The following is a 24,758-nucleotide window of genomic DNA, read 5'->3' as shown; positions in this document are numbered from 1 at the left end:
ACTTGTATTGCTTGATGTGTTTATTTTTTGCAGGTGTAATCTTGACGTATTAATTTTAAATATTTTCTTTTAATTTTTCAGGTTGATCTAGGTTAACCCAAGTTGATCCGGGTTGACCCATAAAACCTGAAACCCGGTTCTTTGACCGGGTTAATCTCTGAACCGGGTTTGATAACTATGCCTCTAAAGGGATACCATTTTGGACACATGCATTTGTCATGCAATTGCAAGAAAAGACATATTTTTCCAATTGTTTATACTGGAGTAATTATTGTTTTTTTATAAAAAAATTTAACATATTAAAATATTTATATTTTTTATTTTTAATATTAATATATCAAAATAATTTAAAAATATAAAAAAATTAATTTAAAAAATATATTTAAAAAAAAAAAACACGGCTAGACAACAATCCCATACACTCACCTGATCTGTTCGACATTTCCCAATTTCCCGTACAAATAGACAAGAGCAGTATTAATTGAATCCCGAGCAATTTTTAATTGACAAAAAATAAATCATTCGCCCGAAAACATATTTACACTGGATTAAAAGCTTTCTGTTCATATATAAGGTTTTATAATGGATATATATAAAAAATCAATATCAATTTAAATTGATATCGATCACTTTGATTTTTTTAAAAACATGTCTGTCAACTTATTTAAATATTATCTATTTATCAGTGAGAGTTCTTAATTTACGGATGGGACGCAATAGCTATCCGCTTATGTGCGCGAGTGTATCAGCTCAATTTTTTAAATCAATTATTAGACTCTTTGATATAATACCACTTGTAGATTTCTTTGAGAACGTCACGTGTCAAGCAATGGATATACCACAAGTTGGAACATGATTTAACTCAGGCATGTCATTGATGTCAACCAATGGAAATAAATAAGAAACGCATTCCGTGATCTACCTTTTGATCACACAACTTGTGATGACAAGTGAGAGAGGTTTTGATTTCTCCCCTTCACATTTACTGGCAAATGATCTACTTATGCTCATTCCACGGATATATATTCTCAAGTGATTACACCTGCTACAAACATTTGGAACAAAAAACTAAAAACTTGCTAGAAACGTAGGAGAAAGCAAGAACGCAGAGGTTTCTCTACTTTGTACATGTGCGTGTGGGTGTGGTGATAATCTAACGGTCAAACAAAGAGATGATAATATACTTGTAAAAAATATGAAGGAATTCTATTACACTAAGGAAACTATCTATCCGCAAGAGCTCAATTGGCCCATGCTTATATCTCACTTCCAGCCTCTTCATCTTGAATCTTGAAAAACAAACCTTGAATATTTACAATCCGAAGCATCTGAAAGAAACGCCTTCAAGCAACTTGCCTGTCTTCACAGGAATCATTTTCTTCATGGCTTGTCAAGGATAGAAGTTCCATCAGCTCCATTCGGTACTCAAGGCCTCGCAGGTAGTGCCCCAGAAGCATACACCTTGAAGAAAAAAAGAAAAAAGAAAACGGATGTAATAGTATTAAAATCTGTTGCCCGAGGGAAGAACATCGTGAGAAAAGAGTTAGATGAAAAGGCCTAACCAGAAAAGTAGTCGTGCCAGATAGTCCCTTGTCAATGAAATGAGGGGCTGGAAATGAAGCGAAGTGTTCTCAACAAGTTCAGCACAATCAACTCCAGTATTTAGCGATCCAGGTGATGTGTTCTCTGATTGTGGAGGAGTCTTAGAATGCATCTTAGGAGAAAGGGTTGCAAGGAGACCGTGGACTACAGAATGGATCGTTTCTTTTAATTCAGGGAATGTTGGTTCGGATAACTCAGCAACCTGTTCATGTCACAACCATATATATTACCAGCATATCTAAAATAAACCAAGCAGTTCATTGCTTGAGGTTTTGTTGTGCATAGAAATAAAGAACTTGGCCAAACGCAAGTAGGAATAGGATCTACAAATTACTGACAGAGCACCTTGCCTCCAGGCTTTATCCAAGTACAAAAATAAATCATAGTACTATTGGGGTTGTGGCGGATTCATAATTAAACACTTAAAAAACATTAATACTTGTGTAGGAACATGTAGCTACATTTAAGATTGCACTAAGCAGGGCCAACAGTTAAACCAAAAGCCAAAAACCATCACTGCTATCAACATAATTAGAAAAGGAGATCATATAAACATTGAAATTATTGGAAGGAACTCAGGATCAGATGGATATTCATGACTTTAGAATTTACAGGCAACTCCCCGTGTATTGAGAAAACACAGTTGGCATGCCTTACCAAATGCTGGGAAAAAGAAAAGGAAAATAAAAAAATCATTGCACATCAAAAGCTCTGGAAACAGCATCTAATTAAGAAACTAAAACCGAATACTTGAAAAACAAAATAGCTTTTCACTCAGTACTACTGCAAAAGAAAACAAGAAAAAAATGAGTTTGAATGTTAGAACTTCATACTATTGGAATTGAATCAAAGAATCCTTTCTTAGCTTATTCTGATGAAGAAACAGGAACATCAAGAAATTTTGCAGATCAGAAAGTATTATCACACAAAATCACCACTCTCATGTGTTGAGCCAATAATACAGGCATTACACCCTGTAATCAACCAGTTTGATATGAAGCATGCAACAACCACATCTGATAGTGGCTTATCATATTATGCAAAGCATTCAGCGATTTGAAAACATCAGACAAATTTCAAAAGAAGAGATTCTGTAGGAAAATGAGCTTGGGAATAATAATCACCTTCTCTGGTTGTAGTGACCTTAAGTAGTCCAGTAAATCATTCTTTTCTTCGCCGACAAATTGATGCATTTGAAGAGCAGCACTTTTCATCCTAACTTCATGTAGTTCCTTTAACAGAAATAAAAGGAAAATAAAAGACATATAAGAACACGTCCTGAACAAAATAAATGTGTCTGTTGACACCATACGAATTGAACAGCAAAGAGACTTTTTTTTTTTGGTTCTACAGCCAGGTGATATCCTTACACCAGTTTTCCCACACCAAGACCTCCACCTCTCTGGAATGGATATTCTAATTCCAAGTAAAAGACATGAAAATAATTTAAACACACTGTGAATGTCTCTAAAAATTGAAAATTTAAAGGGAGAACTTCCAACAGGAGGTTGAGAAGAGAAAAATAAGTACTTAAATGGGGAAAAAATAAAAGTCCTAGATGCAACAACCAATTGTTTCTAACAGCATTCAGTCACATTGATCACTCTCAAAATAATCATGGAGTCTTGCCACCAAAGAAAATTAACTTCAGAGTCAGAAAATAACTCTCTCTCTCTCTCACACACACACACTCACAACTATGTGGGCATGGTGGCAAAAAAGATAGGTTATATCATTATCAAAGAATGACAAGACTAAAACAATTAATATCATTAGAAATGGAACTTCTCCTCTCCTAAATAACAGCACATCTCTTCTTTCTTGAGAAGGATATGATACCAGGAGAGAAACATAGGCCTTCAGAGAAAAGGGAAACGCAAAGCTTCAAACATGTGTGATATGTACATAATCAACTAGATAGATTACATACAGCCTCATAAGAATTAAAAAGGCAAGCACACAGTCAAAAAGTTAACAAAATGAGATTGTAAATGAAGAATATAAGAATATATTGTCTGTGTTCCAAGGGAGTTTCTAAATTGCTATTGCATACCTTTTTCACAGAAGATAAATGAGATTGTAAATGAAGAATATATTGCTGAGCTTCAAGGGATATTTCACCAAGGCCTTGGATATTGATGTCATCAGATAGGTCTTCTGCAATTTTTTCAAATTCAGTATCTTTTCCAAGACTTTGATTTGTTTCTTCACTCTCTAGCACTAACCCTTGAAGATTGTTTTTTGAATTTCCCTGCGCTTGCTTTTCAGAATCTTCTTCGTGTATATCAAGGTTTCTTTCAAGGCAAAGCCTATACTCAGCATTTCGTAGTGTATACCTGCAATTCAAGGAGAAATATAATTCATGGATATCTAATAATAATAATAATAACAACAACAACCAAAAGGCAGCTGAACAAATTGTCATGTGATGCATCAAGTGTTCAAAAACTACTACAATCCATGCAAGAATCGACCAGAATAAAAATTAATAATTTCCTTTTGTCTTTTGATCATCAGATATCTAAATGGGCCTAGACAGATCACATCATGTTCCATATAAGCTAGACGACAAAAGCAATGAATTATTGTACCCTGTCATCATTGAAGAGACCAATAACTTTGAGAGAGATTCCCACCAAGCCTCAATAAAAACTTGAAATCGGTCTGATGGAAGTAAGCCCAACATGCCCGAGATGGTCCTCTTCATAGCATCCAAAGTAGCAGGTGGAACATCTTTTTGGATAAGGCTCACATCTAATGGCTCTATCTCTTGTATCAATTCTGAAAGAAGTGATTTCTGAAAGAACATACGCTCTCAATCATTACGAATATCATATGAATTCTTCAAGAAAAAGATAGAAATTAACCAAAGACCAACTGCAAATAATCTTGAATACAACATGCCAATTGGTTTTCCTGCCCGCTGGTTATCGTCTAGCTACAAAACTAACATGACTTACTAGTAAAACGAAAACGAAATCACAAACCAAATAACTTAAAGAACCATTTTAAATTGCAAAATGAGACGCAAGGAGTTTATCATTGAAAATTCACGATGTACAATCTCATTCTACAAAAACAGTTTCCATCTAATGAATTATCTATAGTGGTTCTTATTTGCTCTCCTCTCCCTGTAAAAATGTAAAAAAGTAAATATTACAAAATTCAGTTCACTTCAAATTACACATTTTGCCAAAATTCGATACCTAACATACTATCTAAATTCAAGCATACGCCAAATTTACCTCCCGGATCATACCACGATCCTTTTGTTTCATAATTTCATTCATCATCAACAAAGTCAGTGGTATCAAATTTAGTAGAGTATTGAACCTATTTTTCTCTGCTCACCAGCAATTCAACAAATTCAAGATGCTCGGGTAAGCCTAAACTCCAAAAATGCCATCAACAATCATCAAGTCCGTAAAATTCTAATTCCATAAATTTTACACCCAATAAGATAAAACAAAATCTAATCCAAACCAATTCAGTTCAGTTAAGAGAGAGGGAGAAAAACAGAAGACTGAGGATTAGAGATGTGAACTAACCTTATCGGTAGAACAAGGCTCTCGATTAAAACCGAATCCATCGAAGGAAGAATCTGAATTCGACGAAGCAAGAATTAGGGTTTTGATTTGTCTAGAATTTGCGGTAATAGTGGCGCGAAGAGGATAAGAAAATGGGAATGAGAGAGAAAGAGACGGCGGCGTTTGAAGGCGACAGTGATTAGAGGAGAGGAGCAGAGGGAGAGGACGAGAAGATGAGGAGAGAAAGGTTGCCATTAAAAACGCAACCTTTTTAGATTTCTGTGTCTTTTTTCTTCTTTTCTCTCCTCTCTCTCTCTAAGCTGTGAAAATCTGGAGCCACGAGATATTCTGACGAAAAGTATTAGAGCTAGAGAAATGGTTGGTGACGTTACACGTCAGCAAATTCGTCAGAAAGGTCAGCTCGTAAATCCAATCAGGACTGTTCTTGTTTTTTTGCTTAATTCACAACGATAAACACTCAATCTTTTTATTTTTTTTATTTTATAAAACTCTCTCCACTCAAAGTCGATACTATCGAAGTGATTGATACTTAGAGTCGATCCGCAGATTAATTATTGGTAATTAAAAGTATTCTGGAATTTATCTACACAAATAAATGGATTGATACTTTCCCTCTTGGCTCTACGTAGCTGTGTTTTACATGTAATAGGGATATTTTTTAAAATATTTTTTATTTAAAAAAATATTTATTTATTTTTAAAAAATTAATTTAAATATCAAAATAAACTGAAAATATCAAAAAATTAATTTAAAATAAAAATATTTTAATTTTTTTCAAAAATATTTTTTAAACGCAAAAACAAATAAGCTCTTACTAATAAAAAAATATAATTCAATTGGAAAACAGAATCCTTTTCCAAGTAAGAGAATTGAAGTTCCTGTAAATGAAAGTGTATTAGAAATTCTTTTTTAAAATATTTTTTATTTAAAAATGTATAAAAATTATTTTTGATTTTAACATATTAAAATTATCTCAAATACATAAAAAATTAATTTAAAACTAAAATAATTCAAAACTTTTAAAAAACATGATTGAATGTGATATTAAACACCACTAGAATCTTATTTAAAATTTGAAAATAAATAATCATTCTTGGAAAGTTTGAATCATGTGATTCATATTTATCTAACATTTAAGCCCTGTTTATTTTTTTTTATTTTAGATATATTTTAACAATATATTTCATTTAAAAAAATATCATATTAATGTTTTTAGTGTTTTTTAATGGTTGTAATATGATGACATTAAAAAAAATCACTTTAATATATTTTCAAGTAAAAAAATACTTTTAAAAAATACCTTGCATTCAATATTAAACACATATTTAATTAAAAAAAAAATTTAGGTATGGTATACCAAACCAAACTAAAGTGAGGATGCTATGATTATGGAAATAACCATGAAATATGAAAAGGAAAAAGAAAAAAATAGTCATCGAGTACAGGGGCTAGCCATTCTTTTTTGGGTCCGATTTATTTCCAAGTTCTAACCAGTTGCAGACGTTAATCTGCTGGTAATTTTACCATGATCTTAGTCTCAAAGAGGTTCGATGCTAGCACTCTATTACCTTGCTAATTAATCCATCCCCACATTTAATTCAAACATTTCCACTGTGGAAAAAAAAAAGGATTGAAAAGATGCAAGCATGCAACATGGTTTCATCAAATTGTGGCATTAATCAAACATTTTCTTGACTGTTCCTCATGCACATCAGATGGGACAGGAACGGTTGTTTTAAGGAAAAATCTTATTAACGTGCAGTTTTTTTTTTTATCGAATTCCATTTCTAAATTTGAAGTTAGCATTTGGAAATATGGTTATATCCATATTTTTTAAAAAAATAATTTGTTCAAAAATAATTTTTTTTATATTTTAGATCATTTTGATGCGCTAATTTCAAAATAATTTTTAAAAATAAAAAAAATCATTTTAATACATTTTAGCACGAAAATTACTTTGAAAAGCAACCGCAACCACACTTTCAAACAGACTAAATTATGTTTACACGCAAACTGTGGTTGCTATATATTACACAATAATTTGAGTAATAACGAATTTGCAATCCTAGGAAAATTTGTTTTCCATGTTTATGATTCTTTTGTAAAAACATTTACTTGAGAAATATTTTACTATGTTTTGTAAATAATTATTTGAAAATAAGGTTATAGTAGAACAATGATGATGTGTTATGAATTATAATGATGAAGTGATAACTGTGAGGTGGGGTGGGGGGTAGTGGTGATGATGACGGAGAAATGGTGGCGAAGTAGAGTGATTACGAAAAGTGACGGTGAAGTGAGAAGGTGAGGGAGTCAACAATGAAAACAACATTATGTTTTTTTATCTCATTTTAGAACTTAAATATTATATTTTACAAATAAAATAGCCCACTCACGGAGAATTGCGAACATCAAAACTAGTTTCATTTTGATAAGAACTTAAATCAACAATCAGATAAAGCAATGTTTGGTTGTTTGTAATATCATAAAATGAACTGGAAAACTTTGTTGTGTAGAATATTTTATAATAAAATTCTTTTTATTTTTTTAGATTTGGTTTTTATAAAATATTTTATATTTTAAAACTTGTGATGATAAAATATTTTACTAAAAATAATTCTTTTGTAATATCATTAAATAATCTTATACCATCGTCTCCATTTATATTATTTTTGTTAGTACCACCACTACCTTCTCACTCAATTGTCACCTTCATTAATGTTGTTTTCATTGTTGGCTCCCTCACCTTCTCACTCCACCGTCATTTTTTATAATCACCACCATTACTCTGTCATCATAACCACTACCCCCCACCCCACCTCACAGTTATCACTTAATCATTATAATTCATAATATATCATCATTGTTCTACTGCAACAAAGTTTTCCAGTTCATTTAATGATATTACAAACAACCAAACATTGCTTTATCTAACTGTTGATTTAAGTTCTTATCAAAATGAAACTAGTTTTGATGTTCGCAATTCTCCGTGAGCGGGCTATTTTATTTGTAAAATATAATACTTAGGTTCTAAAATGAGATTAAAAAAACATAAAAATTGGTTGTAATAAATTGGTAACCGTAGGCTAAGCTAATTTAGGATGTCTCATCAAATCTATGACTCAGATCATGTGATTGAAATAACCTTCTAAAAAACTATAAAAAACTATAAAAAAAAATTAAAAAAAAATATGTTAACTTTTCAAATCTGTAACCTAAATTATTAGACTCGAAGCACTTAATCTGGAAAAATCATGAAGTTCAATTATTATTCAATCATATATTGAAGGATAAAACTGAAAAATAATTTCAATTATAAAAAAGGTTTTAAAAAACTGCAATTAAAAGAATGAGGATCAAAATTAAAATAAAAAATAAACTTTATATTTAATTGAATGGTGAAATTGAAAAAAAAATCAATTTAGTAAAAGGAATAAAAAATTAAAAAGAATGAGAATGGAAATTGACATAAAAAATTAAAAATAAAATTGTAATTGAATGATGAAATTGAAAAGAATAATAATTTTTACAAAAAGATCAGGAAAAAAAATAAAAATCAAAACAATAAGGATCAAATTAGAAAACATAATATAATCAATTTGAATGGAAGGTTGAAATTGAAAATCAATAATTGTTTTACAAAAGAGACTATGTAAAAAATTAGAAATCCAAAGAATAAAGACTATATTGGAGAATATAGTATTTGGAAAATTAAGATTTAAGGTGAAATTGAAAATAAATAAAACTTCTACAAAAGAATTAAGACAAAAAATAAGAAATCAAAAGAATAAGGACTGAAGCTGAAATACCAACAACTAAGAAGGCAATGATGTAATTCTTAGGGGAGAAGAGAGAGAGAGAGAGAGAGAGAGAGAGAGAGAGAGAGAGAGAGAGAGAGAGAGAAAACAACCGGCGACATGTGCTGCAACAACAAGAAAAAAACATGGCGGTGCTTCTAACGACACAACAAAAAAACATTTTTTGATACCGGAAGACTCCGTATATGTCACCCAAATAGTGTGGGCACCTCTCACGCGTCATCGAGTATGCCATACATGTGCATTCTTTTTTTTTTTTAAATGAATACTAAAGTGCCTTTAATTTAACTTTCTAATTACAAAAAGAAAAAAATATTGTGAGAAAACAAAAACATCTATTAACCTCATGCATAATTTTTTTTTAAGGTGTATTCATTGTTTTATTAAGCATTTTAATTATTTATTATTTTTTTAATTTTATCAAATACCAAATTACCTCAGCTTAAATTGTAATAATAATAAAAAACATTTGTGAAAATACCTCTTGATGCTAGGTTTAATTTTTTGTTGCTTCTAAAGATGTTTTGGTCGCTTCACCATGTGATCAATGAAAAAATATTTATTTATCTTAATTAATTTGAAAATAATAAATATATCATGTAAAAAGATTTTAATATCCTTAGAAATCAGTGGGAATTTTTCTTGGTGAAGAGGCAAAAACATTATTATAATGTTCTAGTGAATAGTATCATGGGCATGGGGTCTTAGGTTCTTTTAATTAGGGATCAAGGAAGTTTTATTAAATGGACCACCTACCATTATTTGGAATGTGGCATGCCCTGCAATCCAAAGGGACATGATTGCTCTGTTTTTTCATATGTTCCATCATGTTCACACTAACAGAAAACATATATATATGAGATGACATGCCCGCGCGCTGCCGTGAGCTTATAAAATAAATGTACTTGATAGCGTTATAATTGTGAACCAGCAGTAGATAAGTAATAGAAATTAAAGGTATGATGGAGCAAATATTTCATGACAAAAAAAAAGTTGTGTTGGTGATCAAAAACTTAGAGACTAAACAAAATGATTTGTAGCAATTTACCGTGTTTTGTGAGGAAAAATACAATGCTTTTGCCACATGATTTAACTTTTTAGTTAATAAAAAGAAAAAAAATTACAAAGCTAAATTCTCTACCAACTTAATATTAAAAAAAAAACAAAGATAATTTTGGAAGGAAAAAAACCCATAAGAAAAAAATGTTGTAGCAATTGACAGTGTTTTGTGAGGAAAACTATAGCGCTTTTCCCTATAAAATAAAATAAAAAACCATTTAGAGAAATATTGTAGCAATTCACAGTGTTTTGTGAGAAAAACTACAACGCTTTTCTCATATGATTTAGTTTTATTGTAATTATAATTCTTAACCAACTCAATATTCAAAAAAAATCGACAAAGATAGTTTTGGAAAAAATCATAAAAAAATCACATGGGAAAACACTGCAACAATTCACAGTGTTTTAAAGAAAAAAATTATAAAGCTAAATTCTTAATCAACTCAATATTAAAAAAAAACATCGACAAAGACAATTTTAGAAAAAAAAACACCAAGAAAAGGGAAAAAAATCATGTTGGAAACACTGTAGCAATTCACAGTGTTTTGTGATGAACGCTACAGTGCTTCCCTACATGATTTAGCCTTATTTGTAATGACTTGTAATTATAATTTACAAACAACTCAATATTAAAAAAATAAAATGAAAAAAGATAATTTGAAAAAAAAAAAACCATGCGGAGAGACATTGTAGCAATCCACAATATTTTATAAGCAAAGCTACAATGTTTTCCCCACATGATTAAGCTTTATTACAAAGTTAAATTCTAACCAACTCAATATTAAAAAAAAATCGATGAAGATAATTTTGGAAAAAAATATCACAAAAAAAGAAAACACAAAAGAAACTGAAAGAAAACCATGTGAGGAAAAACTGTATCAATCTATAGTGTTTTGTGAGAAAAAACTTGTATTTACTTGTAATTGCAATTCTTAACCAGCTTAATATTTAAAAAATAAAATTGAAAAAGTTAATTTTAGGAAAAAACATTATAAAAACAGAAAAAACCATGTGGGAAAAAACATTGTAGCAATCAATAGTAATTTTCAAAAAAAGTTACAGTGCTTTCCTAATATATTGTAACTGTAATTTTTAACCAGCTCAATATTAAAAAATAAAATAAAAAAGATAATTTTGGAAAAAAAAACATGCAGAGAAACACTGTAGCAATCAACAATGTTTTAAAGAAAAAAAATTACAAAACCAAATTCTCAATCAGCTCAATATGAAAAAAAATCGACAAATATAATTTTGAAAAATAAAAAAATAAAATAGAAAAACTATGTGGAAAAACATTGTAGCAACTCACAGTATTTTAAAGAAAAAAAATTATAAAGCAAAAATTTTAACCAGGTCAATATTTAAAAGGTAAAATTAACAAAAATTATTTTGGAAAAAAAATAAATGAAAAAAAATAGGAAAGTTGAAAAAAAGGGAAAAGTTTAGCAAAAAAATAAAAAACAGGAGAAGAATCACTGTGGATTACTGTTGTAATCCACAGTGAAATGTGTGGGGGGGAACAGTGATTCCCCCACACCATTTAGAGTATTGTACGAGATGACATGCCCACGCGCTGCCGCGGCCTTAGAAAACAAATGCACTTGATAGCGCTATAATTGTGAACCAACGCTAGATAAGTAATAGAAATTAAAGGTATGATGGAGCAAATATTTCATGACGAAAAAAAAGTTGTGTTGGTGATCAAAAACTTAGAAACTGAACAAAATGATTTGTAGCAATTTACCGTGTTTTGTGAGGAAAAATACAGTGCTTTCGCCACATGATTTAACTTTTTAGTTAATAAAAAGAAAAAAAAATTACAAAGCTAAATTCTCTACCAACTTAATATTAAAAAAAAACAAAGATAATTTTGGAAGGAAAAAAACCCATGAGAAAAAATGTTGTAGCAATTGATAATGTTTTGTGAGGAAAACTATAGCGCCTTTTCCAATAAAATAAAATAAAAAACCATTTAGAGAAATATTGTAGCAATCCACAGTATTTTGTGAGAAAAACTACAATACTTTCCTCATATTATTTAGTTTTATTGTAATTATAATTCTTAACCAACTCAATATTCAAAAAAAAATCGACAAAGATAATTTTGGAAAAAATCATAAAAAAATTACATGGGAAAACACTGCAACAATTCACAGTGTTTTAAAGAAAAAAAATTATAAAACTAAATTCTTAATCAGCTCAATATTAAAAAAAAATCGACAGAGACAATTTTAGAAAAAAAAAACAAACACCAAAAAAAGAAAAAAAAATCATGTTGGAAACACTGTAACAATTCACAGTGTTTTGTGATGAAAGCTACAATACTTCCCTACATGATTTAGCCTTATTTGTAATGACTTGTAATTATAATTTACAAACAACTCAATATTAAAAAAATAAAATGAAAAAAGATAATTTGAAAAAAAATAATAAAAAAACCATGCTGAGAGACATTGTAGCAATCCACAATGTTTTATAAGCAAAGCTACAATGTATTATAATTTTGGAAAAAATATATCACAAAAAAACAAAACACAAAAGAAACTGGAAGAAAACCATGTGAGGAAAAACTGTATCAATCTATAGTGTTTTGTGAGAAAAAACTTGTATTTACTTGTAATTGCAATTCTTAACCAGCTTAATATTTAAAAAATAAAATTGACAAAGATAATTTTAGGAAAAAACATTATAAAAATAGAAAAAACCATGTGGGAAAAAACACTGTAGCAATCAATAGTAATTTTCAAAAAAAGTTACAGTGCTTTCCTAACATATTGTAACTGTAATTTTTAACCAGCTCAATATTAAAAAATAAAATAAAAAAGATAATTTTGGAAAAAAAAACCATGCAGAGAAACACTGTAGCAATCAACAATGTTTTAAAGAAAAAAATTACAAAACCAAATTCTCAATTAGCTCAATATGAAAAAAAATCGACAAATATAATTTTGAAAAATAAAAAAATAAAATAGAAAAACTATGTGGAAAAACATCGCAGTAATTTACAGTATTTTAAAGAAAAAAAATTATAAAGCAAAAATTTTAACCAGGTTAATATTTAAAAGGTAAAATCAACAAAAAATATTTTGGAAAAAAAATAAATGAAAAAAATATAGAAAAGTTGAAAAAAAAAAGGGGAAAAGTTAGCAAAAAAAAAATCAAAAAGAAAAATTACTGTAAATTACTGTTGTAATCCATCATGAAATATGTGTGAAGAAACATTGATTTTTTCATTCTATTTAGAGTATTGTATAATAATATTAAAAAAAAACATTGAGCGAAACCTTGTCCCCTTTGCAAGAAGCCGATTGATGAAGTTCATCCTTGCACTTCTTTTTTAAACATTCGATGCCCACACAACAGGGGATCTACTCTGTACCGACCTTGTCCTTGAAAAAGACAAAGGAGGGTCAGGTCAGCAACACATTGGATTTTTTAAGGGTTACTGCTCAGGGAAGTGCCCATATAATAAACGGGGCGTGGATATAGTAAGAGTTATGACAATAGACAAGAACGAATACACAATCCAATTTCAGCCTGCCTCAAAAACAAAGCAAGTTAAAATAGATTTTCAAACAAGTTTAATTCTTAATCACGACCTTCTTATTTTTATTATTCTGACAAATCGAGTAAATTCTTCCAAATCAGGGATTTGCTATAGTAATTACAAATCAAAATTATTATTCAAAAAATACCATTTTTTTTATAATCTTAAAGACTCTTTCTATGGACTGTTTCTCACTAGCTTTTCTTAGATATCTGGTGAAAGAGCGCGATCAAGAATCGCCAACCAGTTTTATATTTTTCAGGGGACAATAATAGATTATCCATGATGGGACCAACTGGAATAGGTCTCCATGGCCAACGCAACATCCTAAAAAGTATTGAACTTTGCAATAGTAATGGACATATATTAGTTAGAGTAGGGACAATTGAAGTTCTTTGTGGACTTTGGTAGGCTTCTAACACTAAACTAAAAGCAATTTAGTATTTAGCCCAGTTGGATGCATGGATGTCACACAAACAGGTAATAAGGTATTGATTACAAGTGTCGAGGAGATGACTGTCACGTTCCTTGTTCGGGGATTGTTTGGATTCGTTTCCATATGCCGATTTAATAGTACCGTTAAAGTGTGTTGAGGGCACTTTGTAATTTGGAGGGTAGAACCGTTTAGATAGACGATAGTACTCGGTTTGCTCAAAGAGGAAAATTTGCTAGGGTTCCAGTGGATCTTGATTTACGCAACCCTTTGAAATCACTTGTTTTTTCTTGATGGAGAGGAGAACAGAATTGCTTGCGAAGGTCTTCCAAAAGTCTGTTTTACTTGTGGCATTGTTGGGTATGGTAGTACTGCTTGTCCTCAGTATCAACCAAAGCAAGCTCCTTCCATGGAGTGTGATGGGGGTAGGGAAGTGCCGGTGATACCTGATCCCGCCGCCTATAGAGGAGGCATACGGGAATGGATCCATGCTCAACCTTGAAGAAGAAGGAGTGCTGCTAAGGTAGGGAATCACTCAAGCACGAGATCAGTAGCAGAAAAATATGACCAGAACTTCGGGATCGAGATTTGATATCTTGGCAAATTCTGATTTGGAAAGATTGGTTGGGAAGGCGGATTTAGCGCGGGAGAATAATGTCGAGATTTTAATCCGATGCTTCTGTTTTTATTTTAAAGCGGCCACTTCGAAATCTAAGAGTGCAGGCCCAAGCCCATATCCCACAAATGGGCTAAAGTCTACCCCTACAGAAATTCAAAATAAGGCCTTTTCAGGTAAGGCTTCGTTCTCGGTCCCATCTACTGGGATGGAGAAACAAGCAATTCAGCCCTAGTAGGGAAAAAAATAACTGTTATCTGATGGGCAAGATAGTTTTGGTTTAATTTAGTTAGTTGAAATTTATTAATTAGATTTTATTTGTTGGTTTTAATTTAATTATTGTTGAGTATTTTATTTAATAAATTATAAACTCAATAGTTTGTTCTAGTTAGAGTTTTAGTATTTATATCCTATTTTTCTAAATATTAGATAATTGTTGTTGAATTGAATAAAAATTGTAAAATTACAAACTTTTCCAACCCCATTCTTTCTTTTGATCATATCTTCTTTAAATATCAATGTTTTGATCATATCTTCTTTAAATGCATCTCTAAATCCTTAGTTATCCAAGAACATAAAGATATAGGTCTTAGGAAAGACTATTGTATTCAAGTGTATGAACTTAATCCCAGGAATTTTAGTGATATAAATAAAGAATATGTGTAAGAAGAGAGACATAACACTATAAATCTAAATAAGTCTGAAAATAAGGTTAATAAATAAAATAATAATTCGGTTTTAGTGGTAGAGAAAAAAAGTTTAGGAAACTCTTTAGTGAAATTGCTTGAAGAGGTAAATATGATTTTAGAGGGGTCTCATGATATTAGTTATCTTAAATTACCTAGTTCTCCATCCATCATGCTTGACATCTAGCACATCAAAGGTTTAGAGCAACATGCTCCTCACTTCTTCATGTTCGACGTCTAGCACATCATAAGTTTAGAACAACGTGTTGAGTTCCCTGATCTCTTACCCTGACACATGATAAAGAAAATGAAGATAACCCTAATTTAGTAGGTTATGTTCAAACTATATCTATTAAGATTTCAAATAGTGTTTGTTCTACTCTAAACCTTTGTTGTAACCCAATTTTGGATCCACCAAGATTTTCTCGAATGTTATTTTATTTCTATTATTATTTATAAAAATCCAAAAAAATTAAGAAAAAAAGTTTAAAAATTCAAAAATTTACTTTTTTCGAGTCAACCGCATCTTTCCATCAAAACCGAGTCCACCGGGTCAATACGGGTCAAACCATGTCGACCAGGGTAAAAATGAGTTTCGGACCGTTTCGGGTCAAAACCGTCATTTTTGGTCAAAACCGAGTCCACCAGGTCAATACGGGTCAAACCATGTCGACCAGGGTAAAAATGAGTTTCGGACCGTTTCGGGTCAAAACCGTCATTTTTTGTCAAAATCGAGTCCACCGGGTCAATACGGGTCAAACCATGTCGACCAGGGTAAAAAATGAGTTTTGGGCCGTTTCGGGTCAAAACCGTCATTTTTGACCAAAACCAAGTCCACCGGGTCAATACGGGTCAAACCGTGTCGACTAGGGTAAAAAATGAATTTCGGGTTGTTTCGGGTCAAAACCGTCATTTCCAACCAAAACTGAGTCCACCGGGTCAATACGGGTCAAACCATGTCGACCAGGGTAAAAAAATGAGTTTCGAGCTGTTTCGGGTCAAAAACCATCATTTTCGACCAAAACCCGGTTCACTGGGTTGATACCCATCAAAAATTTTTTTCCCAGTGTTTCAACATAATTTTCGGTCATTAAAATGGATTTTTAGTGGTTGAATCAGGTTTTTTCTAATACTAAATAGAGTTTTTAATTTTACCTATAGAAATATATATTATTATACATAATAAAAAAAATAATAAAATAAATTGTCAAACGGCGCAACGCGCCGAAAGCAAACGGCGATTAAACAAATGCCGAAAGCAAACGGTGATTTAAAAAATAAGATTTGAAGATTTGCATGTCTCCTGTCATTGGCTATAAATAGCCAGTGATAGTTCGCCAGGAGAAAGGGGAGGAAAAAAAAGAAAGAAAGAAAAAAAAAAGAAATCTTTACTATTCACTTTTTTTTTTACTATTTCTTCATGCGAGTAGGATATTGATTTAAAAAAAAAAAACAATTTGAAAAATACCAAATATATCATAACCGTTAGATCTATAGTATTCAGATCTGAACCGTTGATTTAATAGGGTACAATAGGGCTTACCACACCCAATTAAAACCCAAATCAATCTCAGCCCTTAAAACAATTCTCCCTTAGATCCGGTGGCGCCACGTCACATGGTGTACCGAGCTTTCGGTACACCGCGACACATCTGATCATACCTTAGCCCATCCGGACCGTCCGATCAACTTGCAGATCTATCCAATCGCAGCCGCAGGATCAGTTCAACGAAGATCCAACGGTTCACAGCCTTCAGCTGCACCGGTGAACCGTGTGCGCGTTTACACCATAGCACATCTCAGAGCCTCTCTCTCCTCTCGCCGGCGACTCTCTCTCTCTCCCCCGATCTCCCATCTCCGGCCGTCTCCAGCCTCCGCACCACCACAGAAAGGTTTCTCCCCTGATGTAAAGAAAAACCCCGGTGGTTTTCATTGTTTTCGCCGCCTCATTTGGCCGGAAAAGGGCCGCGATTGTCGGCGACCACCGAAGCTTCAAGTCGTCGATTCTCCTTCGTCAGCCATCAACGACCGACGATACCACCGCCATCAGAATCCTCGTCCTCAGATCTACCAGGATCGACCGTCGGTTGGACAGAAATCTCGCCGGGAAATCTCGCCGCCGCCCACAGTAACCGCGCGTGTGCCACACGCGCCGCCAGTGGCATTTTCGTAATTTTTCGAGAAATCCGAGGGTATTTCAGTCTTTTACCTATACATTGACACTCAGGTAATTTTTTGGGTTTCAACTGGTATTTTTGATATTTTTTATATATAAATGCTTGTAAATTTTCTTGCATGTTGTAAAAAAAAATACAAAAACCAAAGTCGACAAGTCTCCTAATTTTTAGGGACTGATGTCATTTTTAACACGTCTCCTATTTTTAGGGACCGACGTTAACCATTTAAAAAAAAAACAAGTTACCAATAAACCCAAAATATAATGGATTATATCCATTATTTCTTTTGGTAATCCAGACGTAATTCTCCTTTTTTGGGACAAACGTCAATATTTTAGACGAGTCTCCTAATTTTTAGGGACTGATGTCATTTTTAATGTGTCTCCTATTTTTATGGACCGACATTAATCATTAAAAAATTTACAAATAAGCCCAAAATATAATCGCATTTGAATCAAATAGAAAACACACAAGTAAGGGTAACCTTTCTATTGAAAGGATGTTTTAAGGGTGGTGTCTACCTTCCCTTAATCATAACTAACCCCGTACCCGAATCTCTAGGACCAGTGTCTAATTTGGGATTTCTAGTTTCCTCAAATTACTAGATGGCGACTCCAATAAAATCTTTATTCCCCCAATTGAGAAAAAAAACCCTTTTTGTTAAATAAACAAAAAAAGCGGGAGCCGTTGCCCGACGTCGTGTATCGACAGAATAGCGACTCCACTGGGGACTTAGGGTTGAGCCAACTGCTTGTGTTTGCTTTTCATTTGCTCTTTCTTATCGCTATTTATTTTTGGGCATTTATTTTATTTGCATTATTTATTTTATGCAATATCTACTGTGATTCTTTTCCATTTTTCATATTGCCACATGCATGCATGTTTATTTATTTGTGTCTTCACACACTTCACTGTGAACCCATAAAAGCTCTGGACCCGAGCTCGTCCTGTTTAAGGTTAGAAAAGAGAGATTCAAGTGGCAAGTGTGACTTATGTCCACTGATGCTCATTTGGACTTTCGCTTGGATTGTAACTCACCCTATGCAACTAGTATTGTGGAGTTTTTCTCCCCTACTCATGTTGTATAAGGTTAAGAGGCCGATTACTTCACGAGTAATTCGGGCAATCTAAGAACCAAAGAATATCTTTAAGGATAGACTAAACTGAGCCAAACCTTATGAGCTAGATCCTATCAAGTAGGATATACCCATTAGGACACGAACAAATGTCAATGCATGAACATACATGTTCATATACATTTCATGTGCTCATTAAATCTCCACCGATCCTTACAGGAAGTGTGAGATGGAAAAACCCATTACTATTGAGGAATTTTTGACCAGATCAGAATTGAGCCAACATGATGAAGGGGATTGTTTGCCATCAGAATTTGAGTCTCAGTTGCCAGAGCATGTTAAATTGGATGACAGACCACTTGGTACAGGACAACTGCTAGACTGCTGGGAAAAGTTATCCTCTCATGATCGAATCACTTTTCAGAAACAATATGGGGATCTATCATCTTTACTAAAGATTAGGGTCCAACATGCTTGTTTTCAGGCCATGATAGGGTTTTGGGATCCAGAATATCGGTGCTTCACATTTGATACTGTGGATATGACTCCTACTATTGAGGAGTATGAGTCCCTGCTTTATTGTCCCAAGTCAGAAAAGGTGTACTTTTACACACCTATAGAGCATGCACTTTCTAACTTTGCTTGGATTACCCAGACAGACTGTCAACTAGCAAAATCACATGCAATTAAACGAGGAAATAGCCAGGGTTGGTTTTGGAATGAACTAGAGGCCATATTCAAGAGGAGATTACATGATGAAAGCAATGAAATTCGATTGAGAATTTTGGCCTTAGGGATATATGGTTTGGTTCTTTTCCCATCTGCCGAAGGAATGATCGATTTTGAGGCTGTCAATGTATTTAAAAATATGGTGACCCTTAAAATTAACCCGGCTACAACAATATTGGCAGAAACTTTCTCATCCTTGAATTATTGTAGAAAAGCCGGAAAGGGTCGTTTAAGATGTTGCTTGCAGTTATTGTTTGTTTGGACTGTGAGTCATATGATTGAGGGGAAGATTTCAGGTTTGGTTGGTACCCCATGACATCTTTATTCTCAGCTGGAGAATTTTGCTGAAAAACACTTGCATGAAGTAGGAAGAACCACATGGGAAGCAATGTTCTTGAGTCTAAGTAAATCTCCATTTCATTGGAGAAGTCGATACTCTTATTTCAAATCTTATCTGGCATACTGTGGTGAGTACCTATGGGTCCCGTTGATAGGAGCCCGTTGCTGTATTAGTTACTGTCCCAACATGGTCTTACGACAGTTTGGATTTGAGCAGTTTATTCCAAAGACTACCAAACTGGGAACATTTTATGAAGATTTCAAGACCTCGAAGAAATTATTGGAATCAGTGAAAAAGGCATGGAAACATCCTGGTAGGGTTACTTCTGCTAAGAGAGTAGAAGGAGAAACAACTGAAGGATATCCAATATGGCAAAAGAAGAGAGGGAAAGGGTACAAAGTTCCTCCTTTTGAAGGGCCACTTAGGTCTTTGATTCAGTATGCGGAAGACATACACGAAGAAGTCCGCGCCTAACAAGAATCTTATAAACTAAGTTTGAATGCTGAAGTAGAAGAGTTATGGGCTAAAAAAGAAAGTTAGAATCTAATCTAGCCACTCGAGAGACAACTTTGGCTATCATAAAACAAGAAAAGGATGACTTGTCAGCTCAGCTACAACATCAACAACTTCAGTTCCAGCAATTACAAGAAAAATATGTACTTTTGTCAGAAGATAAGAGGAAGCAAGATGTCAACATTAAGAGATGGGTGAGAAGAGCATCAAAAGCTGAGAAAATGGTATTAAAATTGGAAGAGAAAAATGAATCACTTCAAGAGCAACATCAAAATCAAGATTTAGTCATTGCCAATTTAGATGAGCATGTCGACCATTTGCTTTCTGTTGAGCAAACCTTATCATCAGAAAAAGAAAATGCAGAAAGAGAAGCAGAACGTTGGGCTTCTGAAGCTATGCGCTATCATGTACAAGCAGATGATGCCAAGAATTATGCTTTAGGATTACGAGGCCTAGCCCAACAAGTAGCAGATGGTGAGCCAATGACCAGAAATGAATTCCATCAGTTTTTTGGGTTGATCAGAGATGGAATTAATGAGATCTCAGCATATGACGGTCCAAGGCTTTGGAAAGATTGACTTATTGTACTTTTAATATTATCAATTAATAAAAGGCAATTTCATCATCTTTTTGTTATGAGAAATGTTTATTTTGATTCTGATTTATGGCATCAAATTTCTCCCCCAAATCGGTTCAAGTTCCTGTAGGTTTGGAGTCCTCAGTGAGAATTTTCTTAAGAGAATCTGATCTGGTCTATTCCTCGTCATAAGGAAACCTTGAAACAAATAACAAACATGCATAAAACATATGACATTTTACATCCATTTGTGCATTTCATTCATTTATCAAGCATGCACACGGTTGAAACATACGTTCCCCTACCTGAGGTCTAATGGACTGATGAAGATGGAAAATCAAGTTAAGGGTTAGCTAGAGGCTCGTTATCAAAAGGAAGTTGAGAGCAGTAAAGGTGAAGTAGCTCAACTCACAAATCTGTTTGAATAAGTGTTGAGTTTCAAGAATGGAAAGGGAACGTTTGCACAGTCTCTTGCTGGGAACACTACTTGCCCACGTTCCATTGAAGTTGCACCTCTCCTTTTTCGTCATGAACAATGACAGCAATGCCTTCAGTCATCAATTAATGACGACAACCCTTGTTCTCGTTCAACTGCACTGATAGTCGTTCAAAGCCTTCACATATTCCAATAGCACATAATAGCTGCTAGCTTTCTGTTCCTGGTGCATTAGCCTTCTTTCCAGACATCTCTATTGTAAACACCATTCCGGTCCAGCAGCATCGAATGCTGCTCTAAGAAAAACAAGAGCAGACATTGAAACTTTAACAGAGCAGAATTCCCACTATAGGTGTTTGTTTGTTGCACTGTCAGTAAGGAATCAAAGAGGAGACAAAAGGGTTTTCAGATTCATCAGTTTCTCTTCCAGTTGAGACAACACGTGATTCCACACGTCAGCAGTGGTGGTGCTGCATGTTTCTATGCGTTACTAAGATCACTGGTTGTTGGAAAGTTTCTACCAATCCACAAATAACCACAACAACATGGGAAGATTGACATGATGTTGTGAGGATTGTCGAAAGAATTGAACAAGCTATGAAGAGGGGAATGATTGAAGATTCTACCAAGAATTTTAGAACAATACTGAGAGATGAATCAAAGGATGACCCTGACGATAGGAAGCCTTAATTATATGGTCCAACCAGGTCTCACTGTAGCATCAATTGCTCAAATGTCTTTGCTAAGATTGACATACCTCGACCACTCGAGTTTGTCTACCAGCATCCGTTAGACTCTGGACTTATTGCCTTGACTCCGCCAATTTACCTCATTTTGAGTGCGCCTTTGAGCCCTAACCTTCTTTTGAGTGCGCCTTTGAGCCCTCAACTCCTTTTGAGTGCGTCTCTGAGCCCTCACCTCCCTTTGAGTGCGCCTTTGAGCCCTCAACTCCTTTTGAGTGCATCTCTGAGCCCTCACCTCCATTTTGGGTGCGCCTTTAAGCCCTCATCCCTTTGGTAGTGCGTTTTCTAACCCTACCTCCTTTTGAGTGCGCCTTTGAGCCCTCACCTCATTTTGAGTACGCCTTTGAGCCCTCATCCCTTAAGTAGTACGTTTTCTAACCCTACCTCCATTTTGAGTGCGCCTTTTAGCCCTCAACTCTTTTTGAGTGCGCCTTTGAGCCCTCATCCCTTAGTAAAAGATACATGAATATCATTGGGGGATTTTGTGCCATTCAGTTGAACAGTTGCAAGAATTTCAAGAATCGAGTTGAGTTTGTGAAAAATGACATCATCGGCCATATTGTCACCTCAACATCCTCAGAATGACAAGTGATCGAAATGCTTGGCAAAACACAGATATCGCCAGAAAAGTTGGTCCAAGAATAGTGTTAAACTGTCGATCCTTTTTGTTATGAGTTTTGTCATTCTGCATTTTATTTTGGGATCACATCTCATCTTTTAACGAAACATGTCTTTTCTTTGTCCCTTTGTTGTTCTGAACGCATGAGATGTTTCTTTCAAAGGTTATTTACAAAATATTTTGATCAAGCTCCAACATGCGTTTAAGATTAGTCAATCCTGAAGATTAAAATTATTTTGCTTGAATGACTCGATGCTTGTTGAAATGACATGAGGTGACCAAGAAACTTTTGAGCTCACACATGAATTGAACCATACACCATGTAGCTAAGTTTTAGCAGTATGCATAATGACATATAGTGGATTCAGTAGTTATGGACTCATGAATTATGATTCGTACAAGTCTAAACCATTACATTGGATGAGGTCAAAATTTATCGGTTCTAACCGACCTTGCTTGAAATGAGAAAAGGCTATTTTTGTTTCATCCTTTCACAATGCTTGAAATATATATCCCTTGCAGTCCCATTTTGAGCTGATAGAATATTTTTTTCATAAAAAACCCTGACTAGGATCACACCCCACACTAGGGGCAATGAGAGTCTTTTCCTAGAAAAGACGAAGACAATGTTAGAGTCGATGGATAAAGGGGAGGCTTAGAACAAAAGTCCAATAATTGAGAAAGGGCTAGAAGAAGAAAGCCCAAGATTGATAAAAACACAACAAATACCAAAAGTCAACACGAAAAATCAAGCGTTATGTCTTTCGGTGTGTCTATGGTAAAGCCTCTATAATCCTCAAAAGTTTAGATTGGTTATTCATCAAAGAAAAGTTGGATTTGCGTTATGACCTATGTTAAACAAATGTTGATTTTTGAGATTAACAAGGTTATATGTCACTATCTCTACAAAGACAACGTGAGGAAAAGAGATTAATGAGTAATTAATGGTGATCCTAGGTTCTTGAAACCCTCAAACACCTTTTGAGATTGTGAAATTCCTTTCTTTCATAGCCAGGAACCATAGCCTACATTACGTGCTCTAGAAAGTCCTTTTTAATCAAGTAAGCAATCTGAACCGATAAATGGCGATCTCAAAACTTGAAGAGTTGTTTCATACAGGTCGTGACTTCATGAATCAAGCTACTGATTATTATGCATGCTGATAAAATTGGTGCTAAGAAAAAGAAACAATCTTTCTTGATTAAGCCTCAAGTTTTGACTCGGGTACCTTGTTTTTCTTGAAATTCATAAAAGGTCACCTCATCACAAACAATCAAAAGATATACCCAAAATTAGAGTTCAAAATGGATACAAAGAACCATGGAAAAAGCCATTTTAATCTTACAACGAGTCAATTTCTTTTCTCTAAAAAATACAAGACAATCAAAGGACTACATTGAATAGCGTGTGTTGGATCTTTGACCAACAAAGCTTGATTTCCAAAAATACTTTCAAAAATTGACATCTCTCTGATTTCATTTCAACCATCAGACTTGAATAGACATGACCTTTGAAATGTGAGATTTGATTCCAAAATAAGAAAGATTTTCAAACAAGAAAAACACCGACCAAGTTTGCAAATTCCTGACAGAAATGACATCAATTCTCCTCGACACTGCTGGGGGCAATACAATGGACCTCTGAGAAGGAAAACAAATAGTTTTTAAATCAGCTGGGGGGTAGAGATGATCAAATGATGAATCAATGAACTGAGGACATTGGTTCAAAGAAAGATAATCAGTGAATGAGCACATTCAGATCAATTAAGGCCAATGATGTTCAAGAACAATTTATGATCCAGTAAACCCCGACAACAATTGAGAGCAAAGATGTACCTGAAGGACATCTTCATATCTTCATCTTGGTTTATCGTCTCCAATATGGCTATGACTATTGAAAGATGTTATCACACGATTGCTTTTTGAATGAATGTTGGAAGGATGCACCGCACCCACCTAGACTGACCGTGGGACCATCTGATTTAAAGCTCAAATGCGCATTGCACCACATGAGTATGGGTGATAAAGATAAAAGCAACATCATTGATGAGGCTGAGACACTTCTTTTCACAATCTGGTTAGATGAGTTGAGAAAAACTTATTGAGAAAGAAGCTGAGCATACAATGATGAGCTTTGTACTGAAAAGTATGAAATGCAGGTCTGAATAACATGACAGTTCCATGAAAGTGGATGACCGCATATCCTTGAAGGGTATGTTTCAACTGGAGGTGAGTTCATA

The 24,758-nt window shown here is 33.6% G+C and overlaps 1 protein-coding gene across 1 annotated transcript; it reads right to left on the bottom strand.

Annotated features, from left to right (window-relative positions):
- Positions 1 to 981: 981 nt before the first annotated feature.
- LOC133673852 (uncharacterized) lies at positions 982 to 5,565 on the bottom strand. Its single transcript, XM_062094766.1, has 6 exons — positions 5,151 to 5,565; positions 4,194 to 4,399; positions 3,656 to 3,938; positions 2,727 to 2,834; positions 1,563 to 1,804; positions 982 to 1,461 (listed from the first exon to the last, which is right to left on the bottom strand). Exons 1-6 carry the CDS (start codon positions 5,382 to 5,384, stop codon positions 1,344 to 1,346), a joined length of 1,191 nt encoding a protein of 396 aa, XP_061950750.1. The 5' UTR covers positions 5,385 to 5,565; the 3' UTR covers positions 982 to 1,343.
- Positions 5,566 to 24,758: the final 19,193 nt, after the last annotated feature.

This window comes from Populus nigra, chromosome 1, assembly GCF_951802175.1.
Source record: "Populus nigra chromosome 1, ddPopNigr1.1, whole genome shotgun sequence".
In the NCBI taxonomy this organism is placed as follows: Eukaryota; Viridiplantae; Streptophyta; class Magnoliopsida; order Malpighiales; family Salicaceae; genus Populus; species Populus nigra.
Note: the sequence above shows the minus strand (reverse complement) of the source record. Positions and strands in the feature narration are given on the sequence as shown.

Coding starts and splice junctions, on each gene's coding strand:
- LOC133673852 (XM_062094766.1), bottom strand. CDS start 5,384: ATGGCAACCTTTCTCTCCTCATCTTCTCGTCCTCTCCCTCTGCTCCTC. Junction 4,400..5,150: donor AGCCTTGTTCTACCGATAAG/GTTAGTTCACAT, acceptor ATGTTCTTTCAG/AAATCACTTCTTTCAGAATT. Junction 2,835..3,655: donor ATTTATCTTCTGTGAAAAAG/GTATGCAATAGC, acceptor TTTCTGTTAAAG/GAACTACATGAAGTTAGGAT.